At 47.6% G+C, this 24,624-nt stretch overlaps 2 protein-coding genes across 8 annotated transcripts in view; both read right to left on the bottom strand.

Moving 5' to 3' along the window:
* The window catches only part of BUD31 (BUD31 homolog), a 74,592-nt gene that overhangs the window by 19,302 nt on the left and 30,666 nt on the right, over positions 1-24,624 (bottom strand). The window lies entirely within an intron of this gene.
* On the bottom strand, positions 95-23,616 carry ARPC1B (actin related protein 2/3 complex subunit 1B). 7 transcript variants are annotated; one of them, XM_083711734.1, is made up of 11 exons: positions 23,522-23,589; positions 20,426-20,663; positions 13,877-13,951; positions 11,967-12,071; positions 10,800-11,022; positions 10,328-10,435; positions 9,912-10,118; positions 6,927-7,002; positions 5,817-6,016; positions 3,511-3,601; positions 95-384 (listed from the first exon to the last, which is right to left on the bottom strand). In XM_083711734.1, exons 3-11 carry the CDS (start codon positions 13,938-13,940, stop codon positions 346-348), a joined length of 1,113 nt encoding a protein of 370 aa, XP_083567860.1. In that variant the 5' UTR covers positions 13,941-13,951; positions 20,426-20,663; positions 23,522-23,589; the 3' UTR covers positions 95-345. The 7 variants fall into 7 exon arrangements, with proteins under 7 accessions (XP_083567860.1, XP_083567861.1, XP_083567863.1 ...); XM_083711735.1 differs by lacking the exon at positions 20,426-20,663 and having other exon boundaries at positions 23,522-23,616; XM_083711737.1 differs by lacking the exons at positions 20,426-20,663; positions 23,522-23,589 and adding an exon at positions 23,366-23,413.

Consider the following 24,624-nt stretch of genomic DNA (forward strand, 5'->3'; position numbering starts at 1 on the left):
TTCGATAGGATTTACTTTTGAGTGGACGTGGTTAGGGTTGTACTGATGGTCTCTCCTGGTGGTAGGAGAGGGGGAGATGTAAGTTTTGCTACGCTAACTGTGACCAGCATCTCTTTATTGAACACTGTTAACAGTTATCAACCTGTTTTCCACTGGTGACACAGAAAATCTGCCCAACTTGTAGCTGGTGGGATTGTCATCTTAGGTATGCGGGGTTTGCAGGAATGAAGCAGGTTGCATCGGGTAAGGAAGCAAAAGCTGGTAGTCGGGGGTCTTCTGCCCTGCCCACCCCAGACTCCAGTGAGACGGAAGCGCTGCTGAGATGAATAACTCTTCAGTCCTTTTTTACTTGATCCGCAGGCCCTTCATAGCAGACTCCAAGCTCTGAAATGAAAACACAGGTTTGTCAGAAGGAAAATGGCATTCTGGCTGAGGAAAACCTTAAAAGTCATTAAAGGATTGTCAAAACACGCAGACATGAGCCAAACAGAGCTACTGAAACACCTGCTCCAGAGCTATTTTCCTTGTGACTGGAAAATATTCACAAGGTATTGCTCAGGACCGCAATACCTCAAGGACCGCCTCTCTCCATATGAACCAAACCTCTGAGGCCCTTCTTTGTGTGCCCCCTCCATGAGAGATTTGGCAACAAGGATCTGGGCCTTTTCTGCAGTGGCTCCCCGTCTGTGGAATGCTCTCCCCAGGGAAGCTTGCCTGGTGCCTTCATTATAAACCTTTAGGCGTCAGGTGAAAACAACCCTCTTCAACAGGGCTTTTGGCTTGCTGATATCTGATGCCCTTTTTAATGTGTTGTGGGAGGGGGCGATTATTGGTTTTGTTTTGTTCTTTGCATTTTTTAGCTTGTATGTTTATGTCGTGAACCGCCCTGAGATCTACGGATAAAGGGCAATATAACAACAACAACAACATCCAGAATTCAAAAACTGCAACTGCTGATTTTGGCCCAAATATTAATTTCTCTTAGTTTTAAACTTGGAACGTTGGAAGCTGCCTTATCCCAAGGTGGGCCATGTTTTTCACTGTTGCGCTGAAGGATAGCAGCTGTCCAGAGTTTTGGTCAGCGCTCCAGGGGATTGGATGCCCAATGCAGTGGGCAAAGGGTCATCGGACAGGAAAGGAATAGTTCCAAGAGCAGGAAGTCTGCGTTAAAAGTGGCACGATACTGCTTTATAGTGCAGGTAGGGCCTCAGAGTAGACCCACTGAAATTAATGGAGCAGCAACAGTCATGTCCGTTTCAACGAGTCTGCTTGAAACAGGACTAACATTGAGCGCAACCCCAGCGGCAAGAGTCTTGTTAGCACAAGGATGGAAGAGTGAGGAAGTCCCAACGAAAGAACAATGGCAAGAAAAACTGATCGAGTTATGCGGAGATGGCAAAGTTAACACACAAACTGCGTGAGAAGGACAACCGTGACTTTAAGGAAGAATGGGAACTATTTACAAACTACTTAAAAAGACAACGGAAGGATTTTGACTCCTTGGCAGGTTTTGAATAAACATCCACAAATTTATTAGTAGAACATGTGATAGATAAGATAATGATACGTACAACTTTATAACATGCAGAGAATAATATGTAGGAACAAATCAGAGAGGGGAGGGGAGGGAAGTCTTTGGAGCGTGGGAGAGGGAGGGGGTGGGAAATGTAATTGGTTATATTTGATTTATAATTTGATTTGCTAAATTTGCTTAATAAAAGTATTTTTTTAAAAAACCAAAACATTGGGCGCAACCCAGAGATCCCCAAATCCCAGACGCTTGGCAGTACAAATGCCAGCAGTAACAGCTGAAACCATTTGGTGCCTTTTCGTGACCCCCCAAACCAGCTGCTTCCCTCTGACTAATGCAAGGCCAGGCCAAAGCCTGACAACCTCAGCAGCTTGCAGTGGAGACAAATCCTACAGGGTGTATTCAAGCCCTGGGGACGTGCCGAAAATAATAGCTTGATCCCAGGCGTGATATATCACGTTGCAATGGGCGCACACATTGTGTATGTCTCATGGCTTCAGATTGCAGGAAGTGTATTTCTTAAAGACTTTGCCAAATTTAAAAAGAAGCAATCCCAAATGAAGTTAAAGAGTTGGGCACGGGTCCATTTAACTAAACCTCTTACGGACTGTTTCCAGAGAGCAGGGGTGGGAAACCTCAGGTGCAGGAGCTGAATGCAGCCCTTTGTAGACCCCTGAGACTTTCTCCCCAAGCCCCAAGGGGCATCTAGTCCAACCCCCTGCAATGCAGGAATTTCAACCCAAGCATCCATGGCAGGTGGCCATCCAGCCTCTGCTTAAAAACTCCCAAGGAAGTAGAGTCCACCACCTCCCGAGGGAGCCCATTCCACTGCCAAGCAGCTCTTACTCTCAGAAAGTTATTCCTGATCATGGATAAGCAAACTAAGGCCTGGGGGCCAGATCCAGCCCAATCGCCTTCTAAATCCGGCCTGCAGACAGTCTGGGAATCAGCATGTTTATACATGAGTAGAATGTGTCCTTTTATTTAAAATGCATCTCTGGGTTATTTGTGGGGCATAGGAATTCATTCATTTTATATATATATTTCAAAATATAGTCCGGCCCCCCACAAGGTCTGAGGGACAGTGGACCGGCCCCCTGCTGAAAAAGTTTGCTGACCCCTGTTCCACTGAGTGACATTGCCAGACAAGAGGACATAGCCCAGGTAAAACCAGGGATGTTCCTAGGGGACCAGATTTATCGGACCATACCAGCCCCCTACCTTGCAGAAATCCACTATGTGGAATACCGCAGACTTCTCACAGCGGCTAGATTAAATGTCCTTGACTCTGCGATATTGTGGGAAAGGTACAGGGGAGTACCATACGCCCAGAGAACCTGTCATTGTGCCATGGGTGTGGTTGAGTCCACCGAACACATTCTCTTGACTTGCCCTTCTTATGCAGAGCTTAGAGAAAATTTTATAGATCCACTCCTATGTCAATTTAGCTTCCTACCCGGAGAAAACCAGGTTTTACACTTGCTGAATAATGTCACTAGAGCTATACCTTCCTTGGTGGCCAAATTTCTTTTTTTAGCTTTTAATGACTGTATTGATATGGGGCTATCTGTTTAGCCCATTTTAGTGTTGGCTAAGCTCTAAAATCTTCCTGGATGTTTAACTGTGTATTGACAAATGCACTTTTTTCTGACTGACGGTCGAATAAAAGGTTGATGTTGACCCCTGTTCCTGACGTTTAGTTGGAAACTCCTTGATGACATCGGTTCGAGTCCTACCCTCCAGAGCAGGAGGAAACAAGCTGCATGTGGCCCTGAGAAGGTTGCCCAGAAGGGATTGTGGCCCCTCAGGCTTAAGAACAATTTCCCATCCTTGCCATAAGGAGGTGATGCTTTTTGTAGTGACCATCCAAAGCCTTCCTCTGGCACAACTCCTTAGTGAGCATCTTCACATACTAAATGCAAATGGTGTGACTGCTGGTCTATTAGGGCATCTTCCCCACCCAGCCTTTTTTTGCTTACTTTGATGTCCCATAGGCTCATGCCTCCATCCATTCCTGTGGTGCAGAACTTGGAGCAGCTGCCTTTCCCACCAGCAATCACAGATATTTGGCTGAAAGGGAAGACAAGACAACTGTGGGTGTTAACTGCCAAACTAGGACTGCTCAAAGCAGAGGGGAAATTGTACTGGACTACAGAGGACGATTGCCAACCTAGAGAAGAAAAAGAGTTACGGATTTGATATCTCGCTTTATCACTACCCTAAGGAGTCTCAAAGCAGCTCACAATCTCCTTTCCCTTCCTCCCCCACAACAAACACTCTGTGAGGTGAGTGAGGCTGAGAGATGTAAAGCGAGATGAGCACTGCAACCCCAGAGTCGTCTGCAACTGGACTTAACTAGGGTCCTTTACCTTTTTTTTTACAGAGGACGAAGGGTTGTCAGACCGAAGGCAGGGGATAGTTCTAAGGGTGGGGCCTTTTCCACCATAGCACACCCCCATTAGGAAATTCTACCCCCAAAGAGGTGAACATGAACACTTGCTTTGAATCGAGTCACATATTTTGTCTCTCCAGGGACTCAAGACAGGGATTTTCCCCTGCCCTACTTGGGAGATGCCAAGGATTGGGGCCTTCCTTCTGCATGCAAAGAGGATTTTTTACCACTGAACCACAGCCCAGCTCAGCCAAGATAGTGACCTGGATGAGGTAGGGTCTTTTCCCGAGTTACGGGCCTGGCTTACATCAGGAAATTCAGAAATTTGGCTAACAATACAGTCATATACCTTGGTTCTTGAACACCTTGTGACTCGAACATTTTGGCCCCCAAATACCGCAAACCCAGAAGTGAGTGTTTGCGAACATTTTTTGGAAGCCAAATGTCTGAAGCAGCTGACGCGGCTTCTGATTGAGTGCATGAAGCTCCTGCAGCCAATTGGAAGCAGCGCCTTGGTTGTCGAATGTTTTCGGAAGTCGAATGGACTTCTGGAATGGATTCCATTCAAGAACCAAGCTACAACTGTATAGTGGGATGGTGCATTTTTGATTGCCTACAAAGTTTTCAGCAGGCAGTTGAAACAGAGAGCACCTGCCGATTCTATTGGCAGAGAGTTCCACAGGACCGAGCCAATGACCCTTAAGGATGTTAGTTTCTTGTTGTCAGATGAGCCTCGCCAACTTGGGGAAGCAACCAACGATGCTTCTGCAGCCGTTTTAAGTGATGGAGCTGGGATATCAGGGTTCAGGTGGTCCCTGGGGTACCCTGGACCTCAGTTCTTCAGGGCTTTGTAAATTAATACAAGGACCTTGAACCTGGCTTGGTAGTAAATGGGTAGCCAGGTGTCACATGCTGTTGGGCCAGATGTCCCCTCCTGCAGTCTGGCTGATGCATTTGCACCAGCTGGAGCTTCTGCACCAGGTCCAAGGTCAGCCCCACATAGAGCTGCATTACAGTAATCCAGCCTCAAGGTTGCCAGTGCGTGGACTAAGGTGGTCAGGCAATCCCTGTCCAGGAATGGCAGTAGCTGGCGAACCAGACAAAGCTGGTAAAAGGCACTGCTAGCCATAGAGGAATGCCCTCTGGTGTCAAAGATGTATCTTGGAGCACCTCCAATACACACACTTGCTCCTTCTGGACTCCATCTAGAGCAGGTAAATTGCCTGCTTCCCAAACATGCGATCTACCCAACCTCTGCCCTCCCAGGATTCAAGCAGTTTATGTCTAGTGGCGGACCTACATTTTGGGGGCCCTGAAGCTTGAAGAGTTATGGGGCCCCCTTGGCAACCAGCAACAAGGTCTGGGTAGCCACTATTACCTTCTTGAATGGGGTTGTTCCATGACAGATCACCACACCTTTACAACACCTGAGCTACCAACTCCAAAACTTTGGGGTTGTTGAAACGTAGACAACAAAACATGAATCAATTGGAGATGTGCGACTCAAATTTGGTTTAGTTGCCCTAGAATTTTGCAGCCATGTGGCTCCAGGACGAGAGGCCCTGAAGTTTGAGCTTCATTCTTTCATAGCAGATCTGCCCCATTGCCTGGTGAATTCAGAGAGGATCTCAACAAGAACTGGGGAAGGATGACCCTTCCATTGAACGTACGGAGCTGCCTTATACCGAGCCAGTCCTCCATGTATCCCAGTGTCATTTGACTGGTCACGGCTTTCCAAAGTCTCAGCACAGGGGAGCTGGGGCAGTCTTTTCCCTGCAGCTGCTGGGGGGTCTCTTAGATCAGGCTGGATCTGGTCTTGCACGCCTGCAGCTGCGGTTCTGCAATGTTATCTGGTTTAATTTGCAGAAGGGCAGAGCCCACGGAAGAACTTACCTGATGCTGTTCTTGTGGAGGGTGTCCAGAGTGGCATTGCTGGTGGTATCAGAGCTGGCTTTCTTATCCAGGTTCTGGAAGCGCTCCCGAGCCGTGAGGCCACGCTGGGCGCCCTGCTTGGCGATGTCCAGCTTCCCCCCAAAACTCAACGTGCCCTGCTGCTCATCATAGGTGAACAGCATCGGACAGCAGTCGTGGCCCTGGGGGGAGGCAAGCAGAGGTCACGGCCTTGGAGGCTTTTCATCAGCAACATCTACTCCCAAGGGTCCAAAACGCTCTCAATATTCCTCCCACAACAGCCCTGTAAGGTAGGCCACTAATAAAAATATATGATAATTATGAGATTACAGTGGTACCTAGGGTTACAGATGCTTCCGGCTACAGACGCTTCCTGTTACAGACTCCACTAACCCAGAAATAGTACCTCGGGTTAAGAACTTTGCTTCAGGATAAGAACAGAAATCGTGCAGCAGCAGCGGGAGGCCCCATTAGCTAAAGTGGTACCTCAGGTTAAGAACAGTTTCAGGTTAAGAACGGACCTCCAGAATGAATTAAGTTCTTAACCCGAGGTACTACTGTATCTATGTACTTTGCAAGTAACAGAACAGAGCGAGTCCCTGGCCCCAAGGGGCTTACAATCTGGATAACACCGCAAGGGGGAGCAACTGAAGACAGGGAAGGAAATTGAGCCCGAGGGCAGGGCAGCAGCATTAAGAGAATTCAAGTCCAGAGTCTAAAATTACCCAACTGCACCGCTAGAGGTCATGATACTGTCACTACAAAGATTAGTGGATGCGCTTGTGTGTTTTTAAAGAGGGTTGTAAGAAGTGCTTTTTTCTGGGGGTACGCACACCCCTAAACATTTTGTGAATCTAAGTTTGACCTCATTGAGGGGCAGTATTTCAATATGAGTTGGAAAATTAAAGTACCCCTAAACATTTTATTAGAAAAAAAAAGCACTGGTTGTTATGAATGCAATTGCCCACTTGCAGACTGTAATGAAATGGTCCAGACAGGACTACACCACATACCATTGCTCCACGTAGGAATGGGGCCTGAATCTTCACTGGACAAATAAACACTTGGAAAGAGTTATGGTACATGACTTACCGCGGCCACGAGGCTGTTCTCAGTGATGAATGTCACAGCCAGGAGAGGCAGAGTTTCCGTGGACAGGCAGGCCACGCTGAAGGGAAGAACGAGGCAAGGTTGGTTAGCACAGATTAGCTGCTTTACAACCCCTTAGTGGCTGGGCCTACCATAAAATTCAGCCCGTGTTCTGGGTTCCCACTCCCTATCGTTGGGAGATGAGGCTGTGGATTTGGAGGAGGGATAGAAGAGGAAATTGACCTTGGAGCCAGCCCCTGGCATGCCTATTAAACCAGAAGTTCTGACGTAAGAGGCAATTGTTCTGTCAACACCTCTCCAACCTGAACAGGCCAAGCTGGACTCCTCTTACTCGGAGAACAGCCCAGAAATCCCAGCAGAGCAATGCTTTCCCTCAGTCCACTGGAGTCAACGACTGCTGAAGCAGACTAAGGACCCTCTAACTGAAGAGACTTCTCTCCCTAGAGCAGTGTTTCCCAACCTTTTTTGGGCAAAGGCACACTTGTTTCATGAAAAAAATCTCGAGGCACACCACCATTAGAAAATGTTTAAAAAATTAACTCTGTGCCTATATTGACTATATATAAAGTAACTCTCTTTAATAGGAATCAAATAAACACAAATAAAGTATTTTATAATTACTTTATTATGAAATAGTAAGTAAACAGAAATATGAAAAATTATAAAATACTTTATTCAGTGAACCTGTGAGGGCCCGCCCTTTGCGGCAGCCGATTGGCTGCCGCCGTGGGCAGTGAATATTAATGATGTATCATTTTTGTGCTTCATGCTGTGGCCACAGACATGTGATCTGATGGTGAATTTGGGGTGACCCAATGCAAAAATCCTGAGAATCCCTGTGGATCCATGTTTTGTAACCACGTTTTTGCACCATTGCAGCCCCAGGCAACAGTGGGTGTGTGATTTTGGGGGGGCAGGCTGTAGCCATGGACATGCTATGTGATCTGATGGTGAATTTGGAGTGACCCAATGCAAAGATCCTGAGGATCCATGTGGATCCATGTTTTGTAACCACATTTTTGCACCACTGCAGCCCCAGGCAACAGTGGGTGCGTGATTTTTGGAGGGCAGGCTGTAGCCATGGACATGCTATGTGATCTGTTGGTGAATTTGGGGTGACCCAATGCAAAGATCCTGAGGATCCATGTGGATCCATGCTTTTAAACCACATTTTAAGTGGGGAGGGAAGGAAAAACACAGAACGGACAAGGAGCACGAGAGGGGTGTGCAGAGAAGCAGCTGGCTAAGAATGCAGGAGAGGGGTATAACGGGGAGGGAGGAAAGGAAGGCAAAAGTTTTCCCTCACCTACTCACCCAAGCCAGCCAGCTCGCACGCTCTCTCTCTCTCTCCCCCTCCTGCCTGCTTGCCTGGAGGGGAGGGGCTTTCCCTGCTCTTTGTTCCGTTTGAGCAAGCACAGCAAGGAAACAGAGGCGGGTGGGCAGTAAGACCCTGAGGCAAGTGCGGCTTGTGCTTGCTCAGCAGCTTCTTCACGGTGCTCCGCGGAACGGTGTTCTTCATCCCGCTGCCGGCGGCTCCCTCTCTTTCCTCTCAAGCAGAGCGGCCTTCCTGCTCCAGCCGCGCCTGCGCCTGAGGAGTTTCGAATCTGCCGCCGCGCGCAGGGTGACGTCACGGCCGCCGCCGGGCCAATCCGCCTGCTCGGCCCCGCCTCCCTTCTTCTCGCCTCCCTCACGAGAGGAAGCGCCTCCCTCGCGCACGGCGGATGCAGCCTGAGCAGAGTCCCCTCTCGCTTAGAGCAGTGTTTCCCAAGCGGCACACGAGGCAACGTCTCGCGGCACACTAGTGTGCCGCGGAACACCGGTTGGGAAACACTGCCCTAGAGGAAGAGGGAACCACGCTGATGGACAGTCTGTGGCTGAAGCAACGTTTGAGCTTTCCTCAACCACTGTTTGAGCTCTCTGAGGCGCTGTCCAGGGTCCTGCCTCCACCCTAAACCTCCGCCTTGCTTTGAAGCATCACGTTTCTATTGGGGGCAGGTCCACACCACTGATTTAAGACACCACTGACTTCACCCAAAAACTCCTGGGAGTTTTCCCCCTCACATAGCTACCATTCCCATTTTGCCCACTATACACTGGACCCAGGTGGTGATTTCTCACTCAACCGTCCATACAGGAAAGATGTATCTCCCCAGAAGAAAAGGTCCTACTGCTTCTTAGCGATGTAAACATTTCAGTGACTCATGAAGTCACAATTTTTTCCCTCTTTTGACAACCGAAAAGATCAGAAAGAAGAAACTGGACAATATAGCAATGAGCTATAAGGGAGACGCAGAGATCTAAATAGAGACCTTGCATGGTTTTGGTTCAATTTGTCATGGCCAATGGCTAGTACAATGAAGTTCTTTGGATGTGGAGCTGACCTTTAAAGCCCTAAACGGCCTTGGTCCAGTATACCTGAAGGAGCATCTCCACCCCCATTGTTCTGCCCAGACACTGAGGTCCAGCAACGAGGGCCTTCTGGCAGTTCCCTCACTGTGAGAGGTGAGGTTACAGGGAACCAGGCAGAGGGCCTTCTCGGTAGTGGCGCCAGCCCTGTGGAATGCTCTCCGACCAGATGTCAAAGAGAAAAACAACTACCAGACTTTTAGAAGACACCTGAAGGCAGCCCTGTTTAGGGAAGCTTTTAACGTTTAATAGACTATTGTATTTTAATATTCTGTTGGAAGCCACCAAGAGTGGCTGGGGAAACCCAGCCAGATGGGCGGGGTATAAATAATAAATTATTATCATCATTATTATTACCATTCCCAGCACACTTAGTGAGCTACAGGGCCCAGAACTCTTTGTGGGAAGTCGTGTGGGTTTACACAGGGGCTGAAAGAGCATGGAGCAGATCTGCTCAGAGTCTCAGGATCAGCTCATCCCAAGGAAGCGAAGTCCCTGCAGCCAGCTGGGCCAGGCCGGTTCATGGGAAACTCTGAACCCCCACCCAACAGCCCAACTTACGCCATCTTCTTGTTGGCATCCGCAAGGCAGATGGTGCTGTCATGGCTCACCCATGCCACGCGGCTGCCACTCCCAGAGAAGCAGATGCTGTGGACCCAGCCGCAGCTGCTGCCCGACTCAAACATGAGCTCTCCAAACGGCATCTTGGATCCCCAGGGGGTCGGCGAGGGCCGCTCCTCAACCTCTTTGATGTAAGCAGAGAAAATCCTACAGGGCAGGAGCGAGAGGAGAGGCGGGAGGGAGGGAGGGAGGGAGAGAGGGGGAAAGCATGTTACTGGAGGGTCTATCAAAGCTAGACAAGGAGCAGATCCGGTCAAGGCCTGGAAGGGAGACTGTCCAACAGGCCTCCCCCCCCCCCCCGCCCCGAACACATCCTGAAGTCACACGTTGGATGCGATCCAGGATATTTGCCTCACCTGCATTTGAAATCGCAGGATCCAGCCGCCAAGAGAACGTTGTTAGGGTGCCAGTCAAGGCTAAGGATTGTCGATCGAATGGGCTTCTTGATATGTTTACAAACCCACCTAGAAGAGACAGCAAATATGAGGGACAAGACGGTAATCATAGCAAGCAAGTAAGCAAACCTTTTTTATGAAAAACAAAAATAAGTGAAGAAGCAGCTGAGGCTTTGAGCAGTTCACGCTCAATGCAGGAAGGGGTCCAACGCAGGCAAAGCTTGATTGGGTCAGGGCCACCAAATTCCATATATAAATCCATTTATAATGGATTGAGATTTCTGCCTTGCAGGGGAGCTTGGACTAGATTAGCCTCCTCCTAACTCTACAATTCTATGATTCTATTATTCTTCAGATGGGCGGGGTATAAATAATAATATTTTTTTATTATTATATTCTTCTTCCTCCTCCTCTCCTCCTCGCTGAGACTCACCAGTCATTCTCTTGCTCAAAGTAGCAGATGGAGATGAGCCTCGAGCCGCTGCCGACCGCAAACTTGTTCTCTTTGGGAGACCACTTCACGCAGCGAGCAGCACGGTTGATCCGCAGAATGACCAGCGTCGGCTTCCACACATTGCCCTTTAGGGTCCACACGTAAGCGTTGCGGTCTGTCCCACAGGTCACAATGCGGTTGCTGTCGGGGGCCCAGTCAATGCCTGCAAAGGACACCATAGATCAGAGGACCAGAAGGCAGGCCTTGATTACAAGGGCTGCCAAATTTAATGGCGGATTCATCAAGAAATACAGTGGTACCTCGGTGTCAGATGCTGATGATGGTTGCTCATGAGTAACCAGGCAGGACTCCGAACTGTCTTTTACAGGTTTTATTGTGCAAACTATTTACAGTGCAGATCTACCAAGTTCATGTCTGTCTCAGTCACTTGAAGAATTCGGGAGTGGCCCCTTCCGGCTTCTCCCCCAACATAAGAACTTCGGCACCCCAAGCCTCCTCCTCCCCTCCTTGCGTTTCACCCCTCTGTGCAAGCTGGGTGACGGAAGTGGCGTGCATCCCTCCTGGCCAGCCTGGTGAGGTGAGGTGCTGGGGTTCTCAGCAGCATTCTCAAGCCCTTTCCTCTCTTGGCTGGCCCCCTTCCCTCTCTTCTCCACTGGAGGTGTGGCTTTTCCCACCGCTGGAAGAGGAACTGCTCCTTAGGAGTTTCGGAGGCTCTCTATATCCCAATGGTCCCCCTGCCTCCCTCCCCTGTTCCGATGGCAGTCCCCTGACACTTGGGTTAAGAACTTAATTCGTTCTGGAGGTCTGTTCTTAACCTGAAACTGTTCTTAACCTGAGGTACCACTTTAACTAATGGGGCCCCCCACTGCCGCCACGCCACCACCGTGCGATTTCTGTTCTCATCCTGAAGCAAAGTACTTAACTCGCTGTACTATTTCTGGGTTAGTGGAGTCTGTAACCTGAAGCGTCTGTAAGCTGAAGCATCTGTAACCCGAGGTACCACTGTAAACAGTGTTTTGTTTTTTTAAAAAAGGCAACGGCACAGTTAGGTAATGTTAGGCATAATGGCCTTACAGGGGCTATGGCTCTTTAGAAAGGTTGTGTGTGTGCCGTTTTGCAAACAAAGAGGAATCGGAAGGTCCTCACCTGTCACCTGTCCGTTGTGCTCCTTCAGCTCATGGACTTTGCTCCACTTTGTCCCGTCTTTCTTGTAGATGTGAACTTCGTGGTTGTTGGGACAGATGGCAAGTTCTGTGAAACAGAAGGCAGGGAAGAGTTTGTGCACATATTGCGTATTTCCAAGCTTTCGGAGGCTGGGGGCACTTTTGGGGGTGTGCCCAGGACACCACTCACAAATGGTCAGGAAGGACTTTTGCCCTGAGCTCTTAGGTTCCTTCCAGCTCTTCCAAAGTTATTTAGCTCCTGATGCTGCTACAAAACATGTGGTTCTGATTTACAAAGGGGCCGTGATTTCAAGGGATGCATCTGCTCATGGGAACTAGCCCTAGGAAAAAGTAGAGAGTAACATCTCCACTTGGGTGCTCTACAGCCTCTTCCCAAGTACCTGAGAGCCTCTTTTCTCTTCCCACCTCCCATCTCTGGAAAGGAGAGGCTGCTTAACACACCACACGTTTAAAGCACATGGCTCCCCCCCCCCCCCAAGAATTGTGGGAACTGTCATTTGCTTAAGGTGCTGGAAATCGTGTTTCAGGAAAGGTTAAGCTTTGGTTCCCGGGAATCTCTAGGGAGGAAGCCATGTGGTTTAAATATGCTTCAAGTGTTGTTGTGTTTATAATCCTGGGGACAATCATGCAAATTGGAGCAGTTCTTTCAAAAACCCACAGCCGGGGAGCAGGAAGTCCTGCTGGCCGCAATCTGCCAGGGCGTTCTGCTGACCCGCAAACAATGGCTGTATTCTCTCTCGCCCCCACCATCCCACATCTATTCATGCAATGGGCATTCGCTCACATTCTCTTCTCTTGCAGTTGCTCCCAACCAAGGACTAGATTTGCTGCAAGAACCAGCAATCCAGGTAGTTCCCAGTTAGCAGGTCAATTCTGTGTCCAGGGCAGCTGTCTTCCAGCTCCATCTGATATGCAGGCTGAGACCCCACCTGCCCGTGTACTGTCTCGCCAAAGTGGTGCATACTCTGGTTATCTCCCGCTTGGACTACTGCAATGCGCTCTACGTGGGGCTACCTTTGAAGGTGACCCGGAAGCTACAACTAATCCAGAATGCTGCAGCTAGACTGGTGACTGGGAGCGGCAGCCGAGAACACATAACACCAGTCCCGAAAGATCTACATTGGCTCCCAGTACGTTTCCGAGCACAATTCAAAGTGTTGGTGCTGACCTTTAAAACGGCCTCGGCCCAGTATACCTGAAGGAGCGTCTCCACCCCCATTGTTCAACCCAGACACTGAGGTATAGCTCCAAGGGCCTTCTGGGGGTTCCCTCACTACGAGAAGCGAAGTTACAGGGAACCAGGCAGAGGGCCTTCTCAGTAGTGGCGCCCACCCTGTGGAACACCCTCCCATCAGATGTCAAAGAAATAAACAACTATCTGACTTTTAGAAGACATCTGAAGGCAGCCCTGTTTATGGAAGTTTTTAATGTTAGATGTTTTATCGTGTTTTTAATATTCTGTTGGGAGCCGCCCAGAGTGGCTTGGGAAACCCAGTCAGATGGGCAGGGTATAAATAATAATTTTTTGTTGCTGTTGTTATAATTATTAACACTTGCTCCCCCTGCAGCAGGAGGGTGTAACCCCTGTGGTCCTCCACCGGCTGTTGGGACTCGCAACAACCATCAGCCTCAATGGTCAGCAGTTAAAGGATGTTTCTGGAAACAACTGGGGACATTTTGTCCTGATGGGCTTTTCCAGCTGGATGAATGAGTCTCTGACATAGGTACCTGTTTCGTGTTGTTTTCAACTTATTTTTCCTGGTTTCAGTGCTTCTGGTTTTTTGCTATTTTTACAATGCATTGCCTTGAGACGCTTGTGTGGAAAGTGATTACTAAAATTGAACAGTCATAATGCAAAAGGAAAGGGCTTACGGGTTCTGTCCTTGTTCCAGGCATGACAGCTGATTGGCTCTAGCAGGAAACTCTGATAAGCCATGGCTTCTCAACCTGTACAGAAAAAACAGTTAATTTTTCCTAAGTAACATATTTCAAAATAGTTAAGGTTGGCTGCAAGTCTTGTGACCCCTTACCTGGGACCAAATCCCTTTGAGCTCAAAAGGGCTTAATTCTGCATAAGTCCTTTTGAGCTCAAAGCTTATAACAGGTATAAGATTGCACTGTAAATGTATTTATTTCTTATCCCGCCCTTCCTCCAAGAACCTAAGGCAACATAAATGGTCTCCTCTCTACCATCCCTATTCTTTACCCCCTAACAACCACGTGAGGTAGGTCTGCCTGTTTACTAGGAGAAATCTGGACCAAACTGCTGGTGAGTTTTCATGACAATTAAAAAAAATAAAATCGCATCTTGCTGTACATATGTCAAGAACTGAATTTAAGAATGGAAAAATGAGAAATGGAAATTTCCTTCCATTCCTAGTGACGAGAGTACTTAAGTCCACTTTAATTGCACGGACCTAAATTTCCCACTACTGTATGTTCCTGAGTCCTTCCTGCTTAAATCCTGGCAGACTAGTACCCTTCGTCTTACACCCAGCGGCCTTTGGCTCAGAACGACTATTGAAAGGGAACAAGGCAGTTCTGATAACCTTTCAAAACAGGAAGCTGGCTTGAAAGAAAGAACAGATTTGAAGGGGCTCCCTCAGTGTCAGCTCGTTAACTTTCACTCAGCCAGTTCCTACGGCTTAACCGAGTCAGACTGGCCACCAGGGCAATCAAGGACAGCAATTCATTTCCTTTGGTGATTGTATTAAATAAGCCATATTGGCAGGAGCAGCTACGGTCTAGCATCAGCCTTCCCTAACCTGCTGCTCTCCAGATGTTTTGGATCACAGCTTTCATCAGATGCAGTCCACCACGGGCAAGAGCAAGGGAGAAGAAGAGGAAGAAGAGGAGTTTGGATTTGATATCCCGCTTTATCACTACCCTAAGGAGTCTCAAAGCGGCTCACAATCTCCTTTCCTTTCCTCCCCCACAACAAACACTCTTTGTTGTGAGTGAGGCTGAGAGACTTCACAGAGAAGTGTGACTAGCCCAAGGTGCATGTGGAGGAGCGGGGAATCGAACCCAGTTCACCAGATTACGAGTCCACCGCTCTTAACCACTACACCACACTGGCTCTCAAGGGAGGTGGAAGGTTGTAGAATCATATAATTGTAGAGCTGGAAGGGACCCCAGGGTCATCCAGTCCAACCACCTGCAATGCAGGGTTCTCAGCAAAAACATCCCTGACAGTTGGTCATCAACTCCTGCTTAAAAACCTCCAAGGAAGGAGAGTCCACCACCTCCCAAGGGAGACCGTTCCACTGCTGAACAGCTCTTACTACCAGAAAGTTCTTCCTGGTGTTTAGCCGGAATTTCCTTTCTTGTAGCTTGAAGCCATGGGTTCGAGTCCTACCCTCCAGCCTTGTGAAAGGCTGCCTCTCACCGACTGCAACCACAGTGCACTTGTATGTTTGTTTACTCAGGAGTAAACCCTCGCCATCTGCAGTGGGACTTACGGTCCAGTAAAGTACATGTAGGATTACAGCCCGTGTAGTCCTGCTCAGAACGACTTCCGCCCACGAGAATCCTTAGCGTGTGTGTATAATTAGAGAAGGAAGGCGGAAAGAGGAAACAGCTGCATCTTGATGAAGAGCAATTTGACAAACGCCATATAAGGCTAGAAACAGACCCGGCAGGAAGCATCAAAAGTGGAATCATAAGAGACAATTCTGTGGGTGGTGTAACACCAGGTCTGGGCTCTTTGGCTGGGTTCTGTTCAGTCTTGCTTTGTTCTAGCAAGAGGTTGTCTGACTGTGGCCAGAGGAATGGCGTAAGCTCCAACCAGGTGGTTCACGGAAAGGTTGTGGAAGGGAAAGGAGTCATAAACCTCCTTCATCAGCCCTCGTGGGAAGGGATGGGGCAGAATTTGCCTGCAGTTCATATTTATAGACAACCTTCACTAATTCACACTTTCCAAAACTACAGATGAACTGAAACGCCACCCTTCCTTCGAAATTCACACCTCTCCGAATTTTGCAATGCACACCCAAGTAATGTCTACAAAAATGCATACAGTTAATGCACATAATGGTGAACATACAAAAATGCATTGTATTAGGGGAAATTGCTTTGCAAAAATGCAGGTTTTGGGGGGAGGAAATGGACTAAAATGCTGGTGAATTTTCATGAGCACTTTTTTAAACAACAACAACAAGAAGAAGAGGAACAGACTGACATGAAAATGTGGAGAACTGAAGAATGGGAAAGCAAGAAACTGAAATTGGCGTATTTGCCAATCCCTGCTTGTGGATGTTTCACAAAGTGCTGGCCACTGGTGAGTGTGGCAAAAGTCGATGCGGGCAGACACCCCTACCCATCTTTCCTTTGGGCAAGCAAGAGGGATTTTTCCACAGTTCAATGACACATTCCAATCAGCTGAAATCACCAGAGACTGCTGCTGCTGGCAGAGCCAAGTGTGGTTGGTGTCTTTCAGGTGTGCCTTCCTGCCTGTCCTTGCCACATGAGTCCACTAGAGGGCAGCTGGCCAAAGGCCTCCTCACACCTGAACTCAGGTGTGAGTTTAGTTGTTCCGCCTCCACTTGGGCTCAAGCTTGCATGTTTGGAAATTAAGCAAATATTGCAAAGACGCTTTAATAAATCGCCAGTGGAGTAAGAGTTTTGCATGAGTTTTTAAAGCTGATAGAGAATTCAAAGTTTCTTCTTCTTTTCTTTATTTTTGTTTCTGTGTTTAAAAAATGCTTAGTATTTGATGCTGACTTCTGTATATTGTTGAATATTTCTCAGTATTTCATAAAAATAGCTTTTTTTAAAAAAAATCTCAATTGCTCTCCTTCATCTATAGGAGATTCTGCCCTGTAAAACTGTGCCCAGAAGTTCTCCTCTACACAAAACAGTGACAAGAGCAGCAACCACTTCTGAAAAAAAAGGAATAATCTTTACACAACTTTATACAAGGCATGGTTTGTCTGTCTCCAGTGGGAATTATGACCAACATTTTCCAGGCAGTGAAGTAATCATAGCTGCCAGACAACGAAATGTATAGGGTACAAAATATGATGAAATATCAACCGTATCCAATCCTAGAGGCTTGTTTGTGTGTAGGTGGAAAGCAGATTTATAGGAAAGGATTCCAACTCCCATCAACCTCAGCTAGCACATCCAATAAACAGGAAAAGGCTGTGACTCAGCGGTAAAGCAGGTCTCTAGCAGAATGATCCACCCTCAGATGAGTCTCTCCATTGTATCTCTGCATGAGTTGCTGGAGATTCCGATGGACTTGGCTGAGTGTTAGTAGCTGTAAGGAGCAGGGAGCTGCAAGCTGGCTGAGTTCCCCCAGTGTCAGCCAAATCCCTGCTGGCTTGGATATGCAAAAAGCATGAGTTGCTGATCTCCTTCCAGCCAGCCTCCACTGGGGGCAAGTAATTCTCTTACCTTCCTTAGAGGTTTCTAAGCTGAGATTTGGATGGCCACCTGTCATGCATGCTTTAGCTGAGATTCCTGCATTGCAGGGGGCTGGACTAACGGTCCCTTCCAACTCTACAATTCTATGATCATCTAATTAATTAGACTGACAACATAATTGACTGCCCTCTAGGAGACTCCCACTGCGTCTCTCAATGAGTCACAGTTCTGGTGGACTCATCTCCCTCCAGTTGAGAGAGAAATACCCAGATCAATAACTGACTCAGATATAGTTACAGATAGGTAGCCATGTTGGTCTGTCATAGTCAAAACAAAATAAAAAAATTCCTTCCAGTAGCACCTTAAAGACTCAGATACACACACACACACACACACACACACACACACATACCTATATATACAGGCTTCTCTGAAGGCAGGAACTTTCTCCCTTTTGGTTTAATAGAGGACTGCCAGCTTTAATGCTGAAAAAAACAGCATACCTCACCTATCAGAAATTTGTGCAACCTTAGTTCTTCTCTGGAAGCCGAACCCAATTGGGCCAGAGTGCCCCCTAGAGGGAAAAATGTCTCATGTAGCCTTTTTTTGCCCCGAAGCATAAAAAATTAATCACTTTTTGCCTTTTTTATTCTGGCACACATGCTATTTTTAGCCACATCTGTGCTTGTGATAGAGTCGTGTCAGCGTCTAGCTTTCCCCTACAGAGCTTGTTCACTACAAAAGCACTCAAATGCGTTGGCACTGAGAACAGAACTTGCACGTGGGCACCCATGCCATGCATTTCCCCATAACTAATTTTTAAAAGAAAGCATGAAAAGGCTATGCTGGCCACACATTCCAAGTGAAGATGAGCTGGTTGTACATCAGGATAGGAGCAAACAGTTGGGCCTAGGGTAGCCAAGTGCTGCCTTGTATAATGTTGGACTCCCAACTCCCATCTCTCCTAGCCAGCATGGTCAATAGCCAAGGCTGATGGGAGTTGTAGTTCAACATCTAGAGCAGAGCTTTCCGAACTGTGTGTTGCGACACGTTAAGTGTGTTCGGCTGCTGTTTGTAGATATGTCGCACAAACGCTCCCCATGCTTCTCCCGGGGCTGGAAAGGGCTCCGTTTAGCCTCCAGTTTGCTAGCCTCCGTTTAGCCTCCAGTTTTGTGTCGCGAAATGATGCATATCTAAAAAGTGTGTCACCAACATGAAAAGTATGGAAAGTTCTGGTCTAGAAGACACCACACCCTGACCCCTATGGCAGCCCAATGTCCTGCACCCCTCAAGACCGGCACCCCAAAGAGTCAGTTGAGTTGCCTTCCCTTTATTCGTAGAGCTTGTGACATTATATTAAATGCTCTAATGTGCAAATCCCAGATCCTTAATCTCAATTAGGCTACCGTACTTTTAAAGAACATTCAAAATGTATTCCTTCCTGCAAAGAATTCTGGGCACTGTAGTTTACCCCGCAGGGTTACAATTCCCAGCAACTCCTTAGCAAACTACAGAGCCCAGAATTCTCTGATGGAAAGAATGTCTTTTGATTATGCTTTTAAAGTTATAGCATGCACCCAGCATGCAACAACAAATATTAAAACAAAAGAATCTCTCGTGGCATCTTAAAGGCTTGCCATAGCCAGTAGACCTGCCAAAATTAATGGACATGCCTCATTCATTTCAACAGGTCTACTCTGAGTAGGGCTTAGCTGGGTAAAACCCTAATTTTTTATTTTTTTTTTACCGGGGTGGGGGGTACTTCTGTAGACTAAAATCAACTGCAATACATGAATTACATTACATTTGATGGCTTTGATGACGTGGGCCTCTGCCGCCGCTAATGTTTTTTCTTTAAAGTGCCACATAGATTTCTGTTGAGCTACTCCTTTTTTTATTTTTTAAACCCACAGTGCTGACACACGCATTATTATTTTTTAAGTACCTTGAGGAAGTGGCCCAGCCGCAGCTGAAACACATCAGCCCTTGCTTAGAAATATAATAATGCCTCTCAGCGAGAAACTGAGCCTGACTTCTCATCCTAATTCAAAGCAACCTTAAACATGGTTGTTTTAAAACATGGGCGGCTGCCTTATCCTAAGTCGGACCATTGGTCCCTCCCATAATAATAATAATAATAATTTATTATTTATACTCTGCCCATCTGGCTGGGTTTCCCCAGTATCTGGGTTTCCCCAGGTTTCCTAGTATTGTCTGCACTGACTGGCAGCATCTCTCCAGGATTAAATACAGGAAATATTTCTCAGCCGCACCTGGAGATGATGAAGAAGAAGAAACCTCCTGCGTGAGAAGCAGATACTCTTCTCCAGATTTTTGTAGGAAATAGACGCAAAACGTCAAAAGGCATCCAACACACACACAAAAAAAAACCCCAGGTCTTGCTCGTGGGCGTTCACAAGACTTTTCTTTTTCAGAGGAGAGGCTATAAAGTAAAATAAGCGAGGAGCTGGCTAATTTCTCCCTGCAAACGAGAGCAGCATTTTGCCTCATATCTCAGCTTCTGAAAACATGCCAGAAACTAACTTTTTAATAAAAACGAAAACTGGAAATGGGGAGCTTGGTAGGGGGAGCGCAATTGCTTCCTCTTTGCTGCGCGAAAAGCAGCTTTGATTTCAGGAAGAAGCAAAAAGGGAGGAGAAAACACCACCAATACCGAGTTTAATAAAAAGTTCTCCCGCTAGGGCGCAGCTCTCTCTCCGAGGGGCGCAACTCTGAGGGGAACAGTTTTCCTACAGATTCGTTCTCAGAACATTTTGCCCTCGCTTTACATTTTGACTTTTGTCGTTTCTGCAAGGCTTTTGGAAACCCAAGTCAGCCAAACATGACGATAAAAACTGAGGCGGGGAGAGGGCGGAAGGAGTTTGCCTCGCCCGGGGCGCAAAAAATATCCGAGAGAAGGGAGTCGGGGAAGCGGGGCCGGGGCGGCCTGGAGCCCCGCCAGAAGCAGCAGCAGTAGCAGCTCGCTCCGTCGAAGGAGAAGGAGCCGCCGCCGCCGCCGCCACGTCGTGCGGGCATCTTGAGGGAGCCACTTACCTCGACGGCACCCGAAGGCGAACCGGGCGCAAAGCAGCCTGGCCTCTCCTGGCTCCGGGAAAAGGAGGCCCCGGCCGGTTCACGGACTCTGAGGCGTCGACGCGAACCGGCAGCCGCGCTTTTTTCTCTCCTCCTTCTCTGCTCTCTCCGACTTCCCCTTTTCTCCTCAGCTCGAGAGGGAAGGGGGGGGGGAGAGGAGAAAATGTGGCCGCCACTTCCTTGCGTGGGTGTGGGGGCCCTGCAGAGAGCGAAGAAAGAGGAGGGAGGGAGGGAGGAAAATGTGCTTTTTTCTTTCCAGAGACGAGAGGAGGAGAAAAAGCCCGCAGGCCCGAAGCTCACGCTTTGGGAAAAATAAATCCCAAGTTTTGCCTGAGAGAGGAGGAGAGCAAGACTTGGGCTCTTTAAGCCAGTGTTTCTCAAACTTGGGTTCCTGTTGTTGGACTACAATTCCCATCATCCCTAACCAGTAGGACCAGCGGTCAGGGATGGTGGGAGTTGTAGTCCAACGACACCTGAGGACCCAAGTTTGAGAAACATTCACACAGCGGGTCTCAACCTGTGGGTCCCCAGATGTTGTTGGACTACAACTCCCATCATCCCTGAGCTCTGGCCTTGCCAGCTAGGGGTGATGGGAGTTGTAGTTCAACAACATCTGGGGACCCACAGGTTGAGAAACACTGCTTAAGCTCTCTGAAAAGTCCACACACCTGCAGCTGAAAGCACACGGTTTCCGCCAGAGAATTACCAGGAATTGTAGTTTAATGGGTGCTGGGAATTGTTGCTCAGCGCAGGAGGCAAACTACACTTCCCAGGATTTGTTGGGCCAGGGGGTGGGATGGAGAGAGGTTTGCATTTTTTTATTGATCTCTTACAACAGATGTGCCGCTTGACCATAGAAAACCTCAAAGCAGATTACAAATAAATAAATAAATAAATATGAAGCCGTAAAATGATCACTGCAATCAATAACTGCACAACGCAGAAAGTTAAAACCGCAATAGAATAGAGCAAAATGAATTGAAACGCATACAGACTTTCTAAACGTCTGGGTAGGCTTGTCTGAATAAGAATGTCTTCTGCAGGCACTGAAAAAGTATGTGCTTCAAATGTACTGTGTACATTCTGTGTACTTTAATTGTGCACATTTACTTTGCCCTCCCACCCACTGGTTTGGGAAGTAGTGTACACATGGCTCAGATATCTAGCCTGCTTATTCTTAGGGCAATACTGTGCCTGGTTTCTCCGCAAAACCAGGTTCAATCCAAACTGAGAAGAAGGATAACCTTGCTGCAGTTAATTTTTAATTATTTTTTACTTTGCTGCATTGTACACAGCCTAAGGCTGCATACACACCATAGAGTTAAAGCACACACACCCTCCCCCCAAAAGAATACTGAGAACTATAGTTTACCTCTCACGGCGCTGCAGATCCCAGCACCTGGAAACTAGAGTCCCCTTTCAATGTATGGTAATGTACACAACCTAAACATCATAAAGGAATTGGCTGGCTGCGTACACATTGCTATGGCAGCCAGGAAGATATTGGTTATTTGGTGGGAGAGGAAAGAGATGGAGAATCTATGGAACATGGTCTCCTTCAGTCATGGGCCCAAGATTTCCCATGAAACTGGGTTGCGCATCTCCAAATTGAGTTGGCCTCAGATGTGAATTGCATCGCTCTGGAATCTGCTCCCTACAGCAACTACTTCATATTTTTGATAAGGCCAGTCCTGCCCAGATTCGCCATACAAGTTTTATCTCAGGTGATGTTCTGCGCAGCAGCAACCCAACAGAGCCAACGACTAGGCTGACCACTTACACATCCCCCCGAAAAGAGACACAATTTTGTACAAAATGGGCATGTACTAATTTATAGATGTGTGGATGCAAATTTAGAAATAATTGGTATACTCTGAATGGGGAAAATAATTGCAGACCATTGCAGACCAGATAAGCCCTTCAAACAGAGAGGTGGGGAATATTAGATCCGGGGGCCATCTTTGGGAGACACCCCAGGACACCCTGTTCATTGACCGTGCCTCACACCCTCCTTGAGTATATATGCCCAGCTGGAATGTATCTTTTAATTATGACAATAAACTAGCCATCTGTGCACCCACCTTTGCCTCAGGCCCCATCCACCACCGGCACGTTGCCCAGAAGGAAGTGAGGGGTTTGAGGCTGAGAAAAATTCCCACTTCTGGAAGACACCATCAAAAAGAGAGCTGTATGCACACATTCTATTCTTTAGATAGAATCATAGGATTGTAGAGTTGGAGAAGACCACAGGGCTCATCTAGTCCAAATGTACTACAGTGGTACCTCGGGTTACATACGCTTCAGGTTACAGACTCCGCTAACCCAGAAATAGTACCTCGGGTTAAGAACTTTGCTTCAGGATGAGAACAGAAATCGTGCAGCGGCGGCGCAGGAGGCCCCATTGGCTAAAGTGGTGCTTCAGGTTAAGAAGACTTTCAGGTTAAGAACAGACCTCCGGAACAAATTCTTAACCCGAGGTACCATTGTACTGGCAAGCCAGATCCCACCCCCACCCCCTATCTTATATTTGTGCAGCTGATTCTTCTTGCCTAAGTGCAGTACATTTGTCCCTATGGAAATTCATTTTGTTAGTTTGGGCCCCATTCTCTGTTTAAGGTCACCTTGAAGCACGGTTCTGTCCTCTGCAGCCTGGGTGACCCCCTCCCAGATTGGTGTCATCTGCAAATTTGGTGTGGATCCCCTCCAATTCCTTCACCCAAGCCACTGAAAAAGACAACTGAACCACAGAATGTTTTGTGATCAAAACGACAAATGGGGCAACCCCCCTGGCCCTCCAAGACAATGCTACCCTCCTCCACCACCACAAACATTTTCTCTGCACAAATTCCATTTCTCTCTGCAGTTTTACCCAAGACTGCAGCCCCTATAACTACCATTTACGAGGCAGGAAGTCCAATTCATGCAACACAGTGAGGTCTTCCTTCCAACTGAAAGAAATCACACAGGAAGGCCAAGCTACTTAAAGCATTAATTTGAAAGAAAGCTCTCAGCTACCGGCAGAAGTTACATTCCCTGTACTGTTTCATGCGAACTCACCTCCCCGTAAACTAGCAAAATAAATGCCAAAGGTCTTCTCTGCAGGGCACTTTCTCTCTCCACCCTGCCAGCTGCTGCTGTTCACTTCCTCCTCTGAGTTGGCCAATAGGCAGGACCTGCCCACCTCCCCCTCCCCCGTCCCAAACCACCACTCCCTAGTCCACAGTAAAACCATTGAACAAGTGGAAACTGCTGCAGTTGCTAAACTTTGATGCAGCTCTAGGCTATGTGACAAGCACACAATATACTCTGATTCGGAGCCTCACGAAAAATTGCAGGGATCTTAGGCAATTAGTGGCGTTGCAGTAATCCCCTTTGCCAGAGTTGGAAAAAAGCTTAAGAAAAGAGCACTCAAAATGATCAAGGGCATGCAGCAATTTTGCTATGATTACAGGATTTAGGACATTTTCATCATGAGAAAACAAAAGTAAGAAGACAGAGTAGAAGTTTATAAAAGTGTGCATAGAATTGTAGGTTTGGAGAAGACCACAAGGGTCCTCTAAGAGTCCAGGCTTCCTTAACCTCGGCCCTCCAGATGTTTTGAGACTACAATTCCCATCATCCCTGACCACTGGTCCTGCTAGCTAGGGATCATGGGAGTTGTAGGCCAAAAACATCTGGAGGGATGAGGTTGAGGAAGCCTGCTCTAGTCCAACCCCCTGCAATGCAGGAATCTCAGCTTTAGCATCCATGATAGATGGTTATCCAACCTCTGCTTAAAAGCCTCCAAGGAAGGAGAGCCCATCAAACTCCCGAGTGAGTCCATTCCACTGTTGAACAGCTCTTATAGTCAAAAGTTATTCCCGATTGTGGCGTTTGCCTCCTAGGATGGGTCAAGGAAAGGGTTAAAATGGGTATGATGTGATTGGCCAGTGAGAATGCAAGGGGGAGTAAAAGATAGAGAGGGAGGTTTTGAAAAGTCAGTTGAGGTTTGGGAGTTGGGGTTTGTCAGTTGGGAGTTGAGGCTTGGGTGTTGGAGAAGGAAGAGAGTGGAATAGGCAGTGAGTTGGTCGAGTTGTATTGTGAGAGAGTGAGAGGAATTGTTACGTTGAGGCAGATAGATAGTTGGATTAATCAGTTTGGAGTTGTTAGGAACTAAGTGT

This window comes from Podarcis gaigeae (genome assembly GCF_964106915.1).
Source record: "Podarcis gaigeae genome assembly, chromosome: 14".
NCBI lineage: Eukaryota > Metazoa > Chordata > Lepidosauria > Squamata > Lacertidae > Podarcis > Podarcis gaigeae.